The sequence below is a fragment of the Microtus oregoni genome, unplaced genomic scaffold, assembly GCF_018167655.1.
Source record: "Microtus oregoni isolate MIOR12 unplaced genomic scaffold, Mior012 000001F_ref0000356, whole genome shotgun sequence".
Classification (NCBI taxonomy): domain Eukaryota; kingdom Metazoa; phylum Chordata; class Mammalia; order Rodentia; family Cricetidae; genus Microtus; species Microtus oregoni.
Window position 1 is genome coordinate 91836471 of NW_024543060.1, and position 21517 is coordinate 91857987.

The 21517-nt window shown below is 47.8% G+C and overlaps 1 protein-coding gene across 1 annotated transcript in view; it reads right to left on the reverse strand.

Annotated features, from left to right (window-relative positions):
- Nucleotides 1–17953: 17953 nt before the first annotated feature.
- The window catches only part of LOC121462323 (mitochondrial 10-formyltetrahydrofolate dehydrogenase), a 40449-nt gene continuing 36885 nt past the window's right edge, over nucleotides 17954–21517 (reverse strand). The window contains exon 23 of the mRNA XM_041673855.1: nucleotides 17954–20145. Coding sequence (XP_041529789.1) covers nucleotides 20090–20145 — 56 coding nt within the window. The 3' untranslated portion in view covers nucleotides 17954–20089. The remainder of the gene's footprint in view (nucleotides 20146–21517) is intronic.

Here is a 21517-nt window from a genome sequence, read left to right on the forward strand (position 1 = left end):
GAAAGTAAGTAGGCTGACTAGGAGGCAGGAGATCCACTTACCTTTCCTTGAAGCTGGAGATTGGGAGTAGGCATGCCTTGTCTTTAGAGGAACAGGGTATCCAGGTGCCAGGCCAGGCTAGCAGATTTACCTTTACATAGTGCCTTCATGGGGATGCCTTGCTAGCCAATTATCTTTAAGAAGTTGGTCCAGGTTAAGGTATTGCTTAACTTACGGCTTTCTGGGACCCAGAGAAAATGGGTGCAAGGTCTAGGTGGGCTCTTTTTGTGTGATTACCGTTTGGCACAGGTGAGCTTGTTCCTGTTTCATGAGTTTTCCCCTCATAATAAATAAAAATACAATTGTTTTATCATTTAGCTAGCTGGATTATTTCTTGTTATACTTCTCATCCATTTTTATAATGGCATTTTTTTACATATTGTTTGAGGGACTCTATTGCTTTCATAAAGTCAATTTTTTCCACTTCTGTGCTAGGGTGTTCAAGTCCTTCTGTTATAAGATCATTGAGTTCTGGTGTTTTCATGTTGTTTTTCAGATTGTTGGGTGAGTTCTTGCCTTGGTGCCTGCCCATCTCCTCCTACCGATGCTATCTATTGGGTCTTCTAAAACAGGATCAGATTTCCCTGCTGGACAGGGGCCCCCGCTTAGAAAATGCCCCCGATCCGTTTCCTGGCTCCTGCCACGAGCCAAGATCCCTCTCACCACTCAGCAGGGTCTACAGTAACAGGACCAAGCTCCCCGTTCACCAGGGATCTCGCCAACAAAAGGCCTACCACTCTGCAGGCCAGCCACCAAAACACCTACTTGAATTAGTTGTAGTGAAACGATATGCTCTCAGTGTGGGCTTCACTGTTTCAAGCTTGGACCATCAAAAAATATAAGTATGCGTCTGTGCCGCATCTTGGATTATTTCTTGAATCAAGCTAATTACCTGACTGCTGGCAGGAGTTGCAATGGTTCTGTATAACATTTTGACTGATTATCTAAGGGGTATTTGGTCCATGCCTTATTACAAAGGCAGATTAGTCAAGCTCTTAGGATTCCTGCATTGTATTGGTCCAGTCCAGCTAGGGCTGACAGTGGTGGTCACATTGAGTCTGCAGTGCTCCGTCCCCCAATAGTGTCTATGCTTCTTCCCTGAAGCCTCTGTAGGAGCATTCATACCGCCTTGTCCCCTCACCTGTAGCCTTCACCGAAGCCGCCTTGTGCACTTTTGAGGCTGTGCATTGGGCCACATGCTCAGAGTCACATTTTCCAAAGACCACGAGGGGCTCAACAGCAAGGTGGCTATTGACAGCACAGCAGCTTGACACCTGCTGGTAGCACAGTAACACGTGGCCAATGACTGCAGGCACACAGAGTCTATGATGTAGTGACTGTGCTCTCCGAGTTCCTGATTGTACCTAGCCAATCAGAGATGAGCATGAGATGCCACTGTGAACAGATGGGAATACCTTGGTGCTGGGAGGGTCAATAACTTTTCCCATGGTTAAATAAGTCTGCTGAAGCATGCTTTGTAAAGTATCTGTATTTGAATCAGGTAACAAAATGTTATTCATATAATGGTAAATTATAGACTTATCAAATTGCTTACGAATTGTATTTTAGATGTTTGCTTAACAACAAATATAGGAGAATTTCAAGGGCTCGTAGATTTTTTTATATGTCGAGCATCTAATCGCTTCTGTACCAGCTGCTTTCAAGCCTGCAACGTTTTCCTCAGCTAGGGGCCATTGCTTAACCCGTCTTGGTTCCTCAGTCAACCACTTTAAAGGTAGGACTGTTGGTACATCTGAAGGGTTATTAATTGCTCTGTATTCTTATACAGCCCAAATGGCTGGTGTCTGTCGCCTGTAATATCTTCTAATATTTTCCTCAGAAACATAAGTTTTGGGGGCTGCAAGAATGTTAATCTGGCTATTCCATTGCTGCAATAGGTCACGACCCCATAAATTCACTGTAACATTGGCTATGTAAGGCCTTAGTTTTCCTATTGCCCTTCTGGCCCTTTGCATTCAGCCCATCTCGTGCTTTGTTTTACACGAGATAGGGTTTCAATTCCCAGGAACTGAACATCTACCTCCTGAAGAGCCCAATTTGGATGCCAAGATTCTGGAGTAATGATACTTACATACTCACCTGTGTCTAATAAGCCTTCAATTAAAATTTCATTTATAGAAGTCTGCCAGAATATATGTTTCCTCTGTCTCACCAGAGGTTTTTTTTTTTGTTTTGTTTTTAAAAACAGGGTTTCTCTGTGGCTTTGGAGCCTGTCCTGGAACTAGCTCTGTAGACCAGGCTGGTCTCGAACTCACAGAGATCCGCCTGCCTCTGCCTCCCGAGTGCTGGGATTAAAGGCGTGTGCCATCGCCCGGCTTCACCAGAGTTCTTGACTCATCCTCCACATTTATCCCATCATTCAGACCATTAGTGCTTTTGACAGCAGGCGTTGGAGTTTTTAATTTTCCTGTCGAGACACATTCTCCACAGTAACTGGCAATGACTGGACCACATTTGTCATGGGGCCTGCGAGAGGCTTCCCATAGCGATTCCCGATGGCATGGGATTGCCTTGTTTATTTTTTCAATTATAATATATATTTTGTTATAAATAATATTTGACATAATCAATTAAACATTTTTTTTTACCTTTGAGCCATATCACTTTGTCCTATAAAATTGGAGCTTCAGTGCCAGAAAGCTTCTCAGCAACTCTCAGTTTAATTTAGATTATTGGGTGAATTCTTGCCTTGGCGCCTGCCCATCTCTTCCTATTGATCCTATCTAATGGGTCTTTTAAAACCGGATCAGGTTTCCCTGCTGGCCAAGGGTTCCGCTTACCAACTGCCCTCGCTGTTTCCTGGTTCCTGCTGCAGACTAAGAACCCTCTCACCCCTCCGTTAGGGTCTTCAGGATCAGGGCCAGGCTCCCCGTTTGCCAGTGACCTCGCCTACAAAAGGCCTACCTCTTTGATTTAATTGTAGTGGGGCGATCTGCTCTTGTTATTGCGCGCCCGTCCCTGTCTCATGCGTCTGCCGCCGCGCCGGTCCCCCAAAGCCTATTCCTGATTGCAGCGCCTCTCTGCCACTCTCAGTTTAATTTAAAAAAAAAAAATGGGTTTGGAGAGATGGCTCAACGTTTACTTTTTTATTGATATTTATTGAGTTCTAAATTTTTCTCTCCTCCCCTCCCTGACTCTTCCCTTCCCCCTTTAAGCCTTCCCCAAGGTCCCCATGCTCCCAATTTACTAAGGAGATCCTTTTTTCTTTTCTTTTTTTTTTTTTACTTTCTTCTTCCCACTCAAAATAATGGCTGAGATTCTGTTGAATAATCTCCTAGGTGCCAGTAAATCTGAAGCTCAGATGGTTATTCCTCATGGTTACCGGCTTTGACCTGTATATGTAAATCCTGGTCTGGATTCCCTCCTGCAGAAATCCCTGGGTTGGAGTTGGACCTGGGAGGGTTTCTGGTTCCAGTCTGCTGCCTCAAAGGTCTCAGGCTCAGGTGCATCTGGACTGGCAGAGGACCTGCTTACTCCCTCAGAGGTCCCAGACTCACACTGTGACCTGCAGGTCCCAGACCAATGCCCAAACCCACAGAGGTCCTGGCTCAGGACTACTCTCTCTGAGGTCCCAGACTTGTGCCAGCCCCCACCCCCCCCCCCGAGATCTCTGGTACCTGCCTTTTCCCTCGGAGGACCCAGGTTTACTTACGCCAAGGCTGGCAGAGGTCCTGGCTCAGGCCTAGTTCTTGGGAGGTCCTAGATTCTTGCCCAGACCCACCGGGGTGTTGGCCTTGGTCTACTGCCTTGAAGGTCCCGGATTCTCAAGACAGGTTCTGCCCACAGATATCCTGTTTTTCCCTGGCCTAGTTGTTCACAAAAACATCTTACGATGGAGACTAGAGACTAGGGTTGGGGTCTTTCAAAGAGTCTGATATTTGTTTTTGACCTCCACCGCTGGTTGTTGCCTCGGCCCACGACTTCCTACCAGTTAGTCCCTGCCCCGTGACAGAAAGCGGAGGGAAACAAACAAACACAAATAGACTAACAAAACAGACACAGAATGCAGACCAGAAGCCATGCGTCATGGAATCAGCGACAAACCAAAAGTAAAGTTCCAGACGGGAGCGGAGGCCAAAACCCCTGCGTCCGGGGATGAGGATGGTCTCCTTGTCCCCAGCCACCGGAGTGCCCTCCAGATCGAAATTCGGAGAACCTGTGGACTGGTCAGTCTGCTTCACGAATTTCTAAAGAGCCTGTACCAAATTTTAGACCATAGACAGCATGAACCTGTTGCTCCCTGGACTTTCCTCCTGTTGGGGTCTGGTATTGAGTCTGGGGGTTTGTGAAATCCCAGATGAGCCCTCAAATGTAAGACCCTAATTCCTAGGTCTTAGTTCCAGAGAAGAGAAGCCCAGCGACTCGATTAACCAGTCAGCAGATGCAATAAGCAAGAGGGCTTATTACCGATCGTGAAACCAGGTGTCTTTGATCTCTGAGGAGGCAGAGCACCCCGAACAGCAATTCCAGTAAGGTCTTAATGGGCAAAACCCCACAACTTGAGCATATCGGGTACTGGTTATAAAATGATTGGACACAACATTTCAAACCGTATTGGCATTAGGATCAGGCGAGGGACACAGGTGTTTGTTTCAGTTAGGTCTCGGAAAAACGACAAGATGTTCTTTCTCAGGCCACGAACCATACCTGGCACGCAAACACGCTCCCTGTGTGGGTGGAGGGGACTAGGAACTGGGCTTGGGATTGGGCTCGGGTCAGAGTGTTCTTCCAGAAATCATTTCTTTCATTGAAAAATGCTTAAATCAAGAATTTGTTTAGTATAAATCACATATTTTATGCTTCATGAGGGTCGTTCGATGTTCAACAGCCCCACGGGACAGCCAGCAGACGAAGACAGGCTTCCCATTCAGGACGGGGGGAGGGGTTGTCTGCAGCTACAGTGATGGAGCTGGGCTGAGTGCATGCTCCTCAGCCACCACTGCCAGCAGCGGCTGGTGAGTTCCTCATCTTCTTCCGCCTCGGCTTTCCGCGTCTCTCCACCCGCATTGCCTGAGCTTTTGCGAGCGCAGAAAAGGCTGGATGGACCTAAAGTCGGCTGGTAGCTGTCATGACCGCTATGCCAGATTTCTATGCCTGAATGAGCGTGGCATAGCCGCCATTGGCCAGAGCTGCCAGAGACTCAAGTGGCCCCAAGAACTGGGCGCCAACCTTAACTGTTTCCTCAATTTGGGAAATAACCAGGCCAACTTAAACATAAACAATTATATTTTTGATTGTTATAAGGGAAAACTCACACCACAAGAATGGGAAGTCCGAGTTCTGCCGTGTCCCGTGGGAATCACCTAGAGCACACGAGCACCTGGTCCACCCCAATTTTCTTCATGGGTCTCATGCCTTAACTAGGTTCCACTTAGAGGTGATTGGTTGACATAGCTTCCCCCAGCAGCCTAAATCTGCAGTAGCACAGCTATGCAGGCTAGGACTGTGATAGGACCGCTCTGGAGGCTAGAGCCTAAGGAGAACAGCTCAGCCCTAGAGAAATGGTGCAGGGGCCCGTCTGTAAACAAATTAAATTGAGCCAGCCACCCGCAACTGACTTTGACTGAGGAGGGGAAGTATCACCATGCAGCCCCCAGGTTTCGGACACAGTGGGGAGCTAAGTCAAGTAGGAACAGATTTATTTCCTTACAGAATGCCACGTAGAAAGTCTTTAAGGAAGTGGAAAGGGAATTATCCCATCACATCCGCAGTCACATCCGCATGAGCAGCGGTTCCTATAGCCCCTAATGGAGACAGACCATGAGGGCAGGAGACTGGTCTGAGTCTTTGTAGGCTGCTGCTAAGGGCTTCCAGATCTCCTGTTGTACCAGCTGGAGGGCTTGCAAGTGAGCCTGCAAAGTGGCGGAGGTTGCATAATTAGCAATATCAGAATCAAAAAAGGCTATAGCTGAAATCTATATAAGATTTCAAAAGGAGTTAATGTGTGCCGGGGGTGTTCCTGGCTCGATACAGTGCCAGGGGTAGGAGCTGTGCCCAGTCCCTAGCGCCAGTCTCGAGCATTAATTTAGTTAAAACCTCCTTGATTGTTCTCTTCATTCTTTCTACCTGCCCTGAGCTCTGCTGTCTATAGGCACAATGCAATTTCTAATCAATCCCCAGTAACTTGGCCACTGACTGACTTATCTGGGAGATAAACTCAGGACAATTATCAGTCCCAAGCACCTTGGGTAGTCCATACCGTGGGAGGATTTCTTCCTAGAACTTCTTAACATTATCTCAGTCTCCCCTTTCAGATGTCCAGGGCAATGTATAATACTTAGTCTCTTAGGGAGAAACAAGGCTTTAAGCAGGGCCAAGATTTCAGCCTTGTTTTTTTTTAATTTATTTATTTATTAAAGATTTCTATCTCTTCCCTGCCACCGACTGCCATTTCCACCCCCCTCCCCCAATCAAGTCCCCCTCCCTCATCAGCCCAAAGAGCAATCAGGGTTCCCTGCCCTGTGGGAAGTCCAAGGACCACCCACCTCCATCCACAAAACTCAGCCTTGTTTTTAATGTCCTTCTGAGGTTAGAGGGCTCTTCCCTCCTCTGATATATTTCCCCATGAACGTGAGCGGTGGCAAAAGCATAGCAGCTGTCAGTATAGACATTGAGTGCGTTACCTCCTGACCGCTATAGGGCTTGGGTGAGCGCTATGAGCTCTGTCCGCTGAGCCTGAAGTTCCGGGTGGCAGGGCGCTGGCCCAGATTAACTGCTTTCCGTCCACTATTGCTGCTCCGGCCTTCCTTTCTCCGTTGAGCAGGTAACTGCTTTCGTTGGTGTACCAGGTCAGGTCAGCCCCTTTCAGGGGTTGGTCCGTCAGGTCTGGCCGGGTTCCATGCATTTCCTCAAGGGTTTGTTGGCAATCCGGAGTGGGGCGCAGCATGGCAGGATTCAAGATGACTGCTGGGCTGAAGCGGACCCTGTCCTTACCCAGCAGGAGTGACTGATAATGAGTCATTCTGGCATTGGAGAGCCAGCGTCTCGGTGGCTGGCGAATGAGGGGCTAAAATGGTGAGGGGCTGACCCAGAGTCGGTTTTCCAGCGTCCTTTAGGAGCATAGCTATGGCAGCTATCATCCTCAAACAAGGGGGCCATCCTGAGGCCGCCGGATCCAGTTTCTTAGAACGGTATTCTATAGGCCTCCTCCAGGGCCCCAATTTTTTAGTGAGGGCCCCCTTTGCAAACCCTTGTTTTTCATCTATAAAAAGTTCAAAGTGTTCTTCTTCTACCGTTGTTGTTCTTCTTCGGAGTCGAAATGAGACACGAGGTACAACGGACCCAAATGGAGAGGTTTTATTGCGGGGTGGGTGGAGCGTGTCCGACAGTGAAGGGAGGAAAGGGGAAAGAGAGTGAATGAACGGCTTTTCGGCTTTTAAAGGGGATCCCCACGCACGTGAGTCAAACGATGCATCCTGCACCTGCTTGCAGGGGCCTTTGCGTTGGACGTTGGATGCGTGTGCTCCTGGGAAAAGTGGAGTTCTGGGTCCAGCGGGCAACGCTGTACTCTGCACCTTGCTCAAACACCCTCACCCCCCACCCCCCCACCCCACCCCCCGCCAGCATCCTATCAAGTTCTCCTGTTCTGCTCCACCTTTCTGAAGCCACCTGAGGAGCTTCACAGCAAGGTTTCCTAGCTCAGTCCCCTAAGGGACGTCCCAGCCAGGTTCTTGTAGTCTGGGCTGGGCAGGTGAATCAAGGCCATCACCAAAGACTCTTTGGAGAAAGATGTATTTGGAAAGGAAGAGTCCAGAAGTGTGGCTGCCTCTGCCAGAGATGGATGAACTGCAGTACCCTGTTGACCTTAGGGCAGCCTTTACCTGAAGGGCCAGAGAGGCCTTTATTTATAGGGCTTCTTAGGGGTGGAGATTTCCCAGGGGGAGGAGGACTTGTTAGTTTTATTCTGCTCAGGGATTGGTCTTTATCTGGTCAGGGGCCCAGATGACTCTGACTTCTTGGGAAAGTGTATTTTATTTTGCTGAACTTCTTAACTTTTTGACTCTAATGTTACTACCAGTGACCTGAGCAGATTTGCTCTCCACTATAGCCTTTTGTACTGTGGGAAGGGACACTACGGCTGCTTGGCCTGGAGGAGGACCCATCTATAAAAACGACCCGTCCTCCTGGTGTAGGTTGAGCCTTAACAATTTTAGTATCAATCACAGGGTGCATTCTGAAAGAGTCAATGTATTTGTTGGCGGGGGTTGGGGGTGGGGGGGGGCGGGGGGGATGGTTGTCAGATGACTCATCGCAGCACTGAGGGATGTGGTTTAATCATCACCATTATGCTGAAGCCAGGATAGTCGTTGAGCTGTTAAAAGTTGTCACTATTAAATCAGGCTCCTTGCCAAACTGCTGGACACTGAGTTTGGCCGCTGTAAACAGAAGGACAATGAGAGCCTTAGGGAAGCCACTACTGTTGGAGGGTGAAGCCTGCGAGTGTACCCAGAGTATGGGCCCCACTCGCCAGAATGCCCTGTGGGTCCGTGGGGAAGGTGAGTAGCCTTAAAGGCTGAGAGCAGTCTACGTAGTTGACAGGTGTTTTCTGCAAGGATTGTTCAGTTAGTGCACTGGCGACGAGCTTCAGGAAGAGTCCCTGCTCAACCTAGACGGGTCCACCACCCCGCCATGAGATAGGAGTGGGTGCACTGGTCGAAGGCTGCTTAGCAGTGGCCCCTGCTAAAAATGCCCCAGTCACACGTGATTTCCTGACTGGCGAGCCACATGAGTCTTTTCTGTCACAGGTTGAGAATACCCTGTAATCTCCTCCCTAGGCCTTCGTTGTGGCAAAAATCACTGGGTTTTTCTAGCAACTTCTCACTAGCTGAGCGGTGAGCATCGCCCCCATGCCTTCCAGCACATTCCTCTTCCATGGGGTAATAGGATGTGAGGCAATAAGTACGGCTGAAAGAGGCTGGAATGTCTCCCTCATCCTTCCAGGGGAGCAGATACAAACTTGGCAATGGAGCGTGCTCAGTGCCTACACCTTGGAGAGCTATGCTAGATTCATGAACAGGCCAAGCCTCAACCCAAAATCTTCGGGGTACAACAGAAATACCAGCTTCCTTTTCCAGGCGACCCTGGAATTTTCTGCTTTCTGTTACTGCGGCGAGCTCCCTGACCAGCAGGAAGGAACAGCCACCAGACGAGGATTCTTCTCAAATCACGCTTTATTGGAGCCTCTTGGTTGTAGGGAGAGCAGAAAGCAAGGGGCAAGGGGCTCTGAACTATAGCTGCTTATATAGGGAGTCTGCCTAGCAACTTTTGATACTTTGATACTTTAACTATTTTTCTGGAGACCCACTGGCAGGAAAGAAAGCAGGGGAACATCCCTGTCAATTACAGACCAGGATGTTCCCCTGCCGGTCAGGGGAAGTGTGGGCAGCTAGATCACAACAACTCACCCTGTTTTCCGGTGGAAGAACTGCAACCCTAATATGGAGTTATCTATCAAGCGAGGCTGGGGCCAAATGCCATCTTGTAATGGCAGCTATTCAAATCGGCTCCCAGCAGTTCCCCCTTTCTGTTTTTCTCTGTAGGCCAGTGAGAAGGTCTTACTCCCGTTCAGGTCCTCACCTCATGATGCGAGGACCGATCAAAGGAGGCCCAAAACTCCTGGTACTCCTTCTCCCGTGCAATGGAATAAACTCCTGGGAGGTGCAAAGGCAGTACTCAGAGTAAAAAATGCATACCTTCCTCAGTGCAATGGAGAATTTCTCCCTGAGAGTGCAAAGGCTATGCAAGGAACAAACCTACTGGCCTTTTAGGACAGATAACTATACTTGGGGTGAATCGCCATTCTCCAAAGCGGCTAATGCTTGTAAAACCGCAACCTTCTCTTGAAATGTGAGCTCGGGGCGGCATTTTAGTCTAGGGCAGATTATACATCCCAAACAAAAAAACAAAAAAGGGGGGAGCTTCTCACTGTCATGGAACCGCCCCCTCAAGTCAAGCCCACCACCAAAAGGTCGTCTCCCCGGAAAGTCAAGACGAAGGAGAGGCTGAGCACACAGCTCTGAGGGGGAAGGAATAGCCCCCCTCAAAGTAGGGACTGAGGAGGCCTGCAAGAGCCAAACTGAGCTTGTTGCCCCAAAGGAATCCACCAGTGTGTTACCCTCTGAGCAAAGTTCAAAAGTGCCAGATGGTGAAAACACTACACGCCAAGTGTCAAACAGGTTCAGCTGGGGCCTGCGAAACTGAAGTGGGCACCGAGCAGAACACAGCAGCAACGTCCCCGTGAAGGACTCAGCAGTCGGGCCAGGGTCAAAGAAGCTGCTTCAATAAACGGAGAAAAACCGCAGCATTGTGGAGAACAGGAACAGTGAATAGTGTTGGAAGTAATCAGTCTATTCCCAGTATGTGTATCAGTGCCTGCAGCCAAAGCAGCAGTGTTAACAGTCTTCCAGATACCTCGGATGACAAGAGTGAGCTTGACACGATGGAGGGAGACCATACAATGATGTCTAATAGTTCTGTTATCCTAGAACAAGAGCATCGGATCCACCGTCTCCACCTCAAGTGTCCCATCACGCAACCATACCAACGGCATCACTGGTCTGATTATTTTCACAACTTTGTAGATTCTTGCCTCCAGAAAATCCCTCAAGATCGAAAGATGAAGAAACGTCTTTTCCAGGAGGCACATAACGGACCAGCGGTAGAGCAGAGATTGCGGGAAACGAGAGGCGCGGCATGGAGCTCCGGGCAACCGGCTTCTGCCTTGCGCTGCTGTGGGGTAGCGCGATGGCAGTCACAGCGACACAGGGAAAGGAAATTGTTTTGTTGGACTTCACAGCAATGGAAGGAGAACTCGGCTGGCTCACACACCCTTATGGCAAATCATTGAGCTCAAGTTCACTGTGCGAGACTGCAACAGCTTCCCGGGAGGCGCCAGCTCCTGTAAAGAGACCTTCAACCTCTACTACGCCGAGTCGGATGTGGACTATGGCACCAATTTCCAGAAGCACCAGTTCACCAAGATCGACACCATAGCCCCAGATGAGATCACAGTCAGCAGCGACTTTGAGGCTCGCAATGTCAAGCTGAACGTGGTGGAGCGCATCGGCGAGGCCGCTCACCTGGAAGGGCTTCTACCTGGCCTTCCAGGACATCGGCGCCTGTGTGGCGCTACTCCCCGCCCGTGTCCAGAGATTCTGCAGAGCCTGGCTCGCTTCCCTGAGACCATCACCATGGCCGTCTCTGAGACTCACCCCCTGGCCACTGTGGCTGGTACCTGTTGGGCAGTGTCTGTGCCGGGCTTTCTGACAGAGAAGTTAGTGCTCTTATCCCCCGAACCAGTACCAGTTACCAGCCAGTAGGTGTCACGACACAGCTGAAGCCGCGTGGCTGGCTCAAACCTGGTTTTAGCAGTAAATACTGAAAGATGCTCAGACTAAAAACAGTTATTCAGTGTTAGTCACTGAGAATGCGCTCTGCGGAGGTCCCTGACTGGTCAGCAGGCATACAAGGACAGCAAGGCAGCAATGCTGACAGGGAAGCTGGTGGGCCGGGAAACCTGGACCCAGAAGCCAGCCGCTCAGTTGCTGGTGGCATAGATTGTAGATGTGTCCGCGTCTAGCGCTATTCAGGGCCGCCACACAGCAATTCTGTCTTTAAATGCACCATGCAGAGCCTCACGTCAGCTGGAGACCCAAGCCCCACATTGCTCACCAACTGTTGAATTATCTTGGTCCTTGCAATAACCAGGCTAGCTAAAAGATAAAACAATTGTATTTTTATTCATTATGAGGGGGAAACTCATGAAACAGGAGCGAGAAGTCCAAGCTCAGCTGTGTGGCGAGGGGACCACACAGAGAGATGGTACATAGTGCTGTTTTTTTTTCTCCGCGTTTCAGAAAGCCACACCCTTAGTCCCACCTCTTTTTTTGTGTATGTGGTTTTTCAACACAAGGTTTCTCTGTAGCTTTAGAGCCTGTCCTACGGCCAGCTGCTGTAGGCCAAGTTGGCCTCGAATTCACAGAGATTTGACTACATCTGCCTACCGAGTGCTGGGATTAAAGGCGTGCACCACCGCCACCTGGCTTGGTCCCACCTGTTAGAGATAATTGGTTGACAAAGATTCCCCATCAGTAGATCAGGTGAATGTTGGGATGAGCCAAGTAAAATTACGTTTTGGAGGTCTTTAAGAAGAGCTTAACATTTGCAATAGATGTCTTGAAGGTAACTTGGTTATCCTGAGCATGGAAGGATGTTTGTACAGTAGTGCATCAGCTCTTTGTCTCGTGACCTTGTTTTTTCATGATCAGCAGAGGCAAATAAAATTTTTTGCAACAGTAGACACTTTGAAGAATAGCCCCAATGTTCCAGGAAGGAACATTCATTCCATGTTAGTCAAATTAGCTGACGGTATATTTCCATAAACTGGAGGCTCACAAGCAAAAGATGGTTTTTGCTGTCATTCAGTAATTCAAGGACTTAAAACAATGTTAACCACCAGAAAATATTGTACAGCTGGCTCATAGGGTGTGGTACGATCAGGACATGTGCCCTTGTTGGAGGAAGTGTGTCTCTGTGGGTGTGGGCTTTGAGGTCTTACATGCTCACACTCGGTCCAGTTTTTCTCCTCTTCCAGTGTCTGTGGATCTCTGCTCTTTCTCCAGCATCTCATGCCTGCACACTTACCATGCTTCGTAATGGACTGAACCTCCAGACTGTAAGACAGTCCCACTTAGTTTTCCTGTGTAAGTCACCGTGGTCATGGTTTCTCTTCACAGCAATAGAAAACCTAAGACACGGACATTCAGAGTTACCAAGGTCATTCTGCATGCCCAGAAACCACTAGATGGTAGCCTTCTATTAATGAAGATAAAATGCAGTTTGGTGGTTGGAGTAGAGAAAAATTGCTTAGGAGCTCTTGTACTAAAAAGTGCCCTTCTGATCGCTCGGTTTGTAGTTTTGTGGGTTTTTTTTCCAGTGGTCCTCTCCCTTACCCTGGGCATACACGGTCGCAGCCAGTGTTTCAGAAGAAATAACCACAAACACCCCCCATTCTAAACAGTAGAAGAACAGAGACACCGGGTCCAAACCAGGAAAGAAGGAAGGTGGAGGTGCTTCTTCCTCTGATTTTCCTGCCTTTGTGTGTGAGCTAATGTTTTCCTCTTACAACATTTGCTATTGTTTCTCCAGTTCGTATTTCCACGTCTTTGCCTGTGGTATGTCCAGCAGAGGATCTTCTGTTGTCCTTTTAGCCGAGGTATGCCTGGGCTTGTGTCTTAGGTTGTCACTGTTCCGTTACCCTGCCTGGGCTGCTTCCTCCATAATAATGGTGTCCACCAGTTAAATGTACTGTCTTGTAAGAGATGAGGGGGGAAACAATAAAGAAACTTTAGAATATTTTTCATTCATTGACAATTTCATGTATACAAATTATTTAGATTATATCCAACCCCAGATCGTCCTCCCTTCTCTAACATTTCATTTGTATTTGTGTATATGTAGCCTGTTGAGTCCAGTTAGTGCTGCCCACATGTGCATGGGTCAGGGAAAGTGAAAACTCGCTATGATGGCTATGTTACCCCAAGTCAGTGTGAATGTGAGTGGACTCTTCAGGACAGGCTGTTTCCAAAACGTTATATTTAACATCCTGTTATACAAAGGTCATAGTCGTATGTATGTATGTTTATATATGTATGTGTATGTATTTAATTTTTGATGTGTATATACACCTTGAAGATTTTCAATGCACAAGAATAAAATTATAAGGGCATAGTACTAAATTGTTATCAGGTTTAAATAACAATTGAGAACACCTCCCCCCCCCCCCATATAAGTCTGAAATCAGAAAGGAAAAAAAGTAAAACTTCACAGAAGGAGACTTCAAAAGTCTAGAAAACCCAGGGTACACGTTCGAAACTTGAAAATGTGAAAGTCCACATTACTCGATGATGTATCAGACATCAGTGGAAACAGGAACTTGGACATGAAAGCCAGATCCTGCGTCTTGGAGATCGGGGAGCATTAGTTTGCAGTGAGTTTCTGTGTCATCAGCTCAAAAGCTGTTTGCATTTCTTACGGACTTGGTAGAAGAGACTGGCTCATTCTCCCCCAGTCCATCCTGTATTAGTTACTGCCCAAAGTGCTTTCAGTGCGCATGTGTACAAACCCTTCTTCAGTTATTAATTTCATATTTGTGTATATTACTGTGTGGTGGTTTTTGCACTGTTTTTTTTATTTTTTTATATGTTTGATTTTTTTTTATTGAGAAAAGGAGAAGAAAAAAAAAAACAAGTTTCCACCTCCTCCCAGCCTCCCATTTCCCTCCCCCTCCTCCCACCCTTCTCTCCCTCCTCCCACTCCTCTCCCCCTCCCTCTCCAGTCCAAAGAGCAATCAGGGTTCCCTGTCCTGTGGTAAGTCCTAGGTCCTCCCCCCTCTATCCAGGTCTAGGAAGGTGAGTATCCAAACCGGCTGGGCTCCCACAAAGCCAGTACACGCAGTAGGGTCAAAACTCAGTGTCATTGTCCTTGGCTTCTCATCAGCCCTCATTGTTCGCCATGTTCAGAGAGTCCAGTTTTAACCCATGCTTTTTCAGTCACAGTCCAGCTGGCCTTGGTGAGCTCCCAATAGATCAGCTCCACTGTCTCGGTGGGTGCACCCCTTGTGGTCCCGACTTCTTTGCTCATGTTCTCCCTCCTTCTGCTCCTCATTGGGACCTTGGGAGCTCAGTCCAGTGCTCCAGTGTGGGTCTCTGTCTCTATCTCCATCCATCACCAGATGAAGGTTCTATGATGATATGCAAAATATTCATTAGTATTGCTCTAGGATAGTGTCATTTCAGGTTCCCTATCCTCAGCTGCCCAAGGAACTAACTGGGGACCTCAGCTTGGGCACCTGGGAGCCCCTCTAGGGTCAAGTCTCTTGCCCACCCTAAAGTGGCTCCCTTAACTAAGAATTGTGGTTCCAGGAGGATTGGGATAAAGGAAGGTTGCACTGTTTTTTTAAAAGTGCTTTTTGAACTGTTCTGTGGTCTGTGGAAAGGGAGTTAGAAAACAGCATGTCAATGACTTTTGTACCGAATTGTCATGTTCAATTGTTAATTTAATTGTGTAACCAGACCGCATATTGTGTGTATTGCTGTATTGGAGTGTACCCTGTGTGTCCACTGCTGTTATGAGGCCCTCTCTGTGTCTCCCAGTGTCTGGTACAGAGCCTTTATTTGGAATATATCGTGTCAATAAACTCTTCTTTCTATTTTGTGTCAATAAATTACTTGAGCTTAAACATTGGTTCATTTCCTGACTCACAGTTCTGAAGAAAACAGAACGCATTGCTAGGAGACTCTCATCTGTGGATTCCCCTCCATCTTGTCACAGAGCCTTCATGTCCATTAGTGTCAGAACAGGGTGTGTGAGATGAACCTTCCAAGCAGGAAGTGCAGGGATACTGTAGTGTCTTAGGGTCTTTCCTGGAACTGTCTAAGAGGTGGCAGGGAGACCCAGCAGGTGACAGAGGGAGGGAGGGAGAGGAGGGCAAGTCAAACGTTGCTGCCTCAAGTGGCCGTGCACAGGACAACCTGCTGCTCTGACTCCTGGCCTGGCAGTGGGTTGCGTTTCCTCACTGTCCCTGCCGGCAGTGTTTCCACATTTAACGTGAGCCATCAGGCCTTGGCATCACTATGCCATGAACACAAACTCTGACCCAATTCCAGCCCAGCCGCTCCACTGTTACCAGCGGTCAGCTGGGATCTGTTCCCCTGTAGAGGTACTGTAAGAACTTAGGGTCTCTAGGCATGGTGCATAGAGCAGCGCTCGGGAAAAGCCGAGTTGTTGGGTCCTGTGTGAACGGCAGCAGACGTCTTGGGAAACACGGTCATTGTGTATTTGACCCAAGACTTGCCTTCTGAGGAAATTTCCTCGTCAGTGTAACTTTGGCCACGAGTTTTTATTTGTGTATTTGTGGCATTACGTGTTTTTAGTGGCCTTGAACTCAAGACCTTTGTCCCTCTGTCTCTCCAGTCCTAAGGACACAAATTCTTTAAAAAATCATATTTCTTAGCCAGGTTGTGGTGGCGCATACCTTTAGTCCCAGCATTCAGGAGGCGGAGGCAGGAGGATCTCTGAGAGTTCAAGGCCAGCCTTGTCTACAGAGTGAGTTCCAGGACAGCTAGAAACCCTTCTCGAAAAACAAAAGAGAAAATAAAACAATATTATTTCTTCATTGTGCGTATAGATACAAAGTGCAGGGCAGAGGTCAAAGGAAGGTCAACATGTAGGAGTCAGTTCTCTTTCTCAGTCATGTGGACTCCAGGGCTGGAACTTAGGATGTTAAGTTTGACACCAAGAGCTTTTGTCTCTAGAGCCATATCATTGGCTCCTAAAGCAAGTTACTCAGTAGGATGTGTTGTGACATCCATCACACAAGCAATTTTACAATGAGTCGACACTTTGGATTACAGTCACCAAACCGTACAAAGACGTGTTTATTGACATGAGTGATTATGGCCTCGCTGATTGAAAATGGACGTGATCAGTTAACGTTCAATTGACCAGTGTATCAGTGAACACAGCAGTCTCAGGTGTGTGTTCATTTCTGTGAAAAGGAACTGATGCTGAGTGAGCTTCATGTGGTTTTCACATGATTATATTACTATTGAAGGTTCACTTGAGTATGTCAGGATGAAAATCCCTCACAATCACTATGCTCCCCCTTTTTTTTTAATTTTCTTTGTCTTTGAGTCAGGGTCCCACTGTGTAGTCTTGGCTGACCTTGCGGCCCCTACTAGCCCAGGCCTACCCCTGCCTCCTAAAGGGCTGGGATTAAAGGCATGAGCCACCTTACCTATCTTCTCAGTCGCTCTTAGCTCCTTTTGTGTTTTTGAACCTGATTGGGAAGAAAATTGCGTCTTTTCTAAAAAAACATCATTTGATACGGAAGTGAATTTTTAAGAGTGTCCTCGCAAGAGCAGTAATAGTGCCCTTCCCATGAGCCATTCTCACCTGCCTTCCGCTGCTCCGTGAACCCTTGGCTTCCCCTGTCTCCCACTCTCATGGGATGTTAGTATGGAGCAGCAGGTTCGGCTCATTCCCCCTCATCCTAACCACTTCTGGAAAAGCTCTTGTGGTTTTTTATTTTTAGTTTGTGAAGTCATTATTTGTATTCCTCTCCCCAGTCTCCATGCCCTATTGCAGGCATTAGGAGTAAAAATCCCATGGTTAAGACCATGAGGTCACTGCACAAATACTCAACAGCTGTGTGTTTTAGGCAGGTCACCTGACCCCTCAGCTGGAAAGCCGATGTTTCTTGAGCTCTCCAACATCTTAGGCACAGGAGATACAGCACTGAACAAAGCCGGCACTTGTTCTCGGAGGTTGTCTGCACTGAGCTGGTTGGTACAGACCGGGTTGTGCCGAGCACTTTAGAAGGAACACAGAGGGAAGCACAGGATGACAGAGCGGTAAGAGCTGTCATGGAACACGATTCTTGTCCAAACCTCAGTCTGCGGCGGCAGGGAGCTATGACCAGCCAGAAGAGTTCTGCAGGAGGCAGAGGTGTGCAGCTGTAGGCCTGACTTTTCAATTGCTTTTCTACCCAGCTCCACGTTCATTGAAGCAACCTGGTAAGTCAAAGTCAGCTCTAAGAGGATATTTATACGTCGAGGGCCATGTGCTCACCCCCCAACAAAAACTATTACCATCAGGGCTGGAGAGATGGCTCAGCGGTTAAGAGCACTGCCTGCTCTTCCAAAGGTCCTGAGTTCAATTCCCAGCAAATGGTGGCTCACAACCATCTGTAATGAGGTCTGGTGCCCTCTTCTGGCCTTTAAACATACACACAGACAGAATATTGTATGCATAATAAATAAATAAATATTTAAAAAAAAAAACTATTACCATCACCGTGGTAGCATAAGGAAGCAATGTCTTCAGCAGCCCCGAGGTGGGCAGGTTTGGTGTGTCAGGAACATCAGAGCATCCAGGACAGACAGAACATAGAGAAGTCAACAGAGGTGAAGTCAGAGGACTGAGGTGCATGGGATGTAGTAAGTACACTGAGTTTTATTTTAAACAAACCTTTAGGTTCTGAGGAGAGATTCAAGGCTGACAGACTTTGAAAAGGACCACAACTGGGGAGGAAGCAGAGACACAATATTCTGTAAGATGATGTCGTGTATGGGCACAGGTAAAGAACAGCTTCGTTCACCATCATCTGGCAAGATTGAATGGGTTAACTGCTATAATGGAATGTAGTGTAATAAAACGTGCTGGAAGGCAGTATTTGCTGCGTTGGTCAAGCTAGGGTCTTTCCTTGGGAACGTTTTCTGCCTCTCCTGTTATTCGTACACACCCCTGTATAGTCTTCTAAGGAGCGAGCACTTCTCAGGAGTGTCTGCCATGCCGGAGAAGGAGTGTTCATTGAAGTTGCACTTCAAAAGAAAGATGTAAGTGAAGCTAACTGATGTGGCCACCTTCTGTGACCAGGAAGTCTCCCATCATCTGGTTACATGTCAGAAGCAGTAGTTTAACCCGTGTCACAGCGGGATACAACGTGAGCACCACACAGGAGCAGCGGCCAGCTCTTCAATGATGTCATGCAGATGCTGGGCAAATGCAGGCCATCACTATCCAAGTAAGTCATGGCGTTCGTTCATCACCGTCTCTCATACACCAAATGAAGCCATAGAGACTTGAGGTCGCCAACCTGCCTGACATCCCACAGCCAGCGAGCAGCAGAGCCAGCAGGTAGAAGAGTGGGACTCGAGTGTCCTGTGGGGGGGGGGTGAGTAGGCAGCTAGGAGGAAAGCCACGGAGAGGGTGATGCTTTCCCTGATGCCATTGACATTTTAAAGACTGGCTTTTGTTACTGTTTCTGATACCCAGACTGGCCTCGAGCTTTCTGCATAGTCCAGATGACCTCAAGTGACAGCGGTCATCCTGTCCTGGCCTCCTGAGTCTGGCGTTACAGACGTGAACTATTGCAAATGAGCACCGTTTTTTACGGCACGACAGTTGTCGCATTGTGCTGTATGTGACGTGTTGGCATGTACTGTCGCATGCCATAGGTGAGGAGAATGGGCGGGAAGAGGATCCAAGCACTGATGACTGAGAAGTGTAGGTAGTTCATTTACCCACCAGTTAGCTTCACTGATTAGTGAGCCTTCTAAGAAGTTCCCTCATGCAGCCAGTTAACTTACTACTTCTAAAATAGTGACAGAAAGAAAACTTCAATTGAGTATTTCAAGTGAAGCACCGTGGTGGGGCGTTGCTTATTGCATGGAGTCCTTGTAGGCAGAGCTGTGAGAAGGCACTGCGATCCCCTCTTTACAAGTAAGACATAGAAAGCTCAGAGAAGGTGGGTCATTTTTTCCAAGCCAGACAGTAAGGCAGTCTATTATGACTAAGATTGGCTGTCTCACGCTGTTTACCTCCCAAAATTCGCTTAGAAAGATGTTTACTGGGGTTTAAATTATAGAACCAAAGACAATGTCAGTAATTTTGGTGTCCTCAGAACTTAACTTTGTACCAGGCTGGTAGTTCTGGAGGAAGTTTTCCTAGGTGCTCATTTGTCATGTCATGATGGGCAACAGAATAGTCAAAGGCACCAAGATCACTTTACTATGGGAATGAAAAGGACAGCCATCACATTCTATGGGGATAGCCTGTTCTTTGATAGCAAAAGTAAAGAAATAATTGTTGGTATCCTGTATGTATGGCTCAGGGATTAGAGACCCAGAAGTCCTATATATTATAGCTGAGTGAGGAAGGAAGGCCTTGAAGAGAATAGTTCTTCCCGAGAGATAGCAGACTCCCACACTTAGAAATACCAACAATAACCAACGTTGTTAAAACCTGACGGAGGTAAGACACTCTGTGATAGGAAAGATGCGTACTGGAATTTACTGAGGTCCTTGTGCAAATGCTCCCCAAGAGACCCAACACTCGGGCAAATGGCCGCACAAGTGGCGCAATCTTCTTTTTGGTCTTCTTTGATCCTTCTGTATATTTTTGTGGCTCCCAGATCGTTCCTTGTTCATCAGCGACTGTTGGTCAATGGCTTCCTGATGCTAGCGTTGCTCTAATACTCCAGTGTCACTGTTTTGGTTTTGAGGTATTCATTCAGGGCTTCCTCACCTGGGGGAAGAGAAGATTAGGCAGTAGAACACACACAAGGATGGGTAAGAACTTGTGGCCTAGACCTGTGCTCCTCAGGTTCACACGAGATGTTCGAGAGCCTTGAAGTAAGTTAGGGCAAGACCCTGACCTTAGGCATGGCTAACAGTCCTCACAGTGTGGATGCTAGCAGATCATAGACTGTTATGAGTAGTGAGGGTTAGAGTAGCCTACCAGGCCCTTCAGGGATTGGCGCGTTGGTTGGTGAGCTTCAGCCCTAACCTTCCTCCTGTTCCCTGCTTTATGAACTGTTTCTTCGTTTTGCGGTCCTGTGACCAGGGTGCTGTTTGTTCAGGTGCATTAAATAAAGCAGAGTTGAGTACAGGGACGGAAGCTTGGGAGCAGTCACTGAGAGGGGAATGGAAGTGCAGCTTCCTTTGCTTGTTGGAGAGAGAGCTGCCAAACTTGTTCCCTCATTAGAGCAAACTTGTTCCCAGCCTTCTCCAGAGCAATCAGATCAGATATTTTACAGCCCCTAGGTAAGTATAACCCACAATTGCCGAGATTGAGACTACATTGAGCCAAGGAGCCTTCAGTCGTGTTGGTACCATGAGGAATTTTGTTTTGTTTTATAGTCAAACAAGCCTTTAGCTGTAGGTTACACTGTCAGAGAACAAACAGAATTGGCTTCTTCTGTGACAAAAACTTTCCAAGAAAACCTGCAACTGTGTCTTAGACCCAAACCACTTTTTATTCCTATAAATACATTGTCAAAAATCTCTAGGAAACAGAATCTAATGCCTTAAATGAGCCAAATTTGCAGGGAAGTTTCAGCAAATCAAGTATTTTTATTTCAGAGTGTTTTGAGATTCACATAGCGTAGGCTGCTTTCAAATTTGCTATTTGGCCAACGATGCTCTTGAACTGGTCCTTTTGTCTCCTGTGCTCCTAAGTGCTGGATTGTCGGCACGAACCACCATACCATGCTCTCCCTTCCTAAGGTATATTTTTACACTTGATATTTTTAAGCCATGGAGGACTACAGAGTAGGAGGTGAGATCTGCAGGCGGACTGGCTGACTTTTACTTCTCTGTCTTGGCCTGTCTGTGTGGAACTGGGCACCTCATCCCCCTGTTCTGGGCCTGGTTTCCCTGATCGGAACAATGGCATCCTAGCAGCTTCCTGCTGGGTTTCCTCAGTTGTGCTCATCAGGTAAAGTCTTCCACGAGGGCCCAGCACTACCTCAGCATCCAGAGTGAGCTGTGGCTTGAGAGATGGCAGGACAATCGCTCACCGTGAACTGAGTCCAGCATCGTGTGTTCTCTGTGCCTAGAAGCCCTACGTGCCCAGGAGACCCTGCTTATCTCCGTGACTCTGCAAGACTCACAGAGGA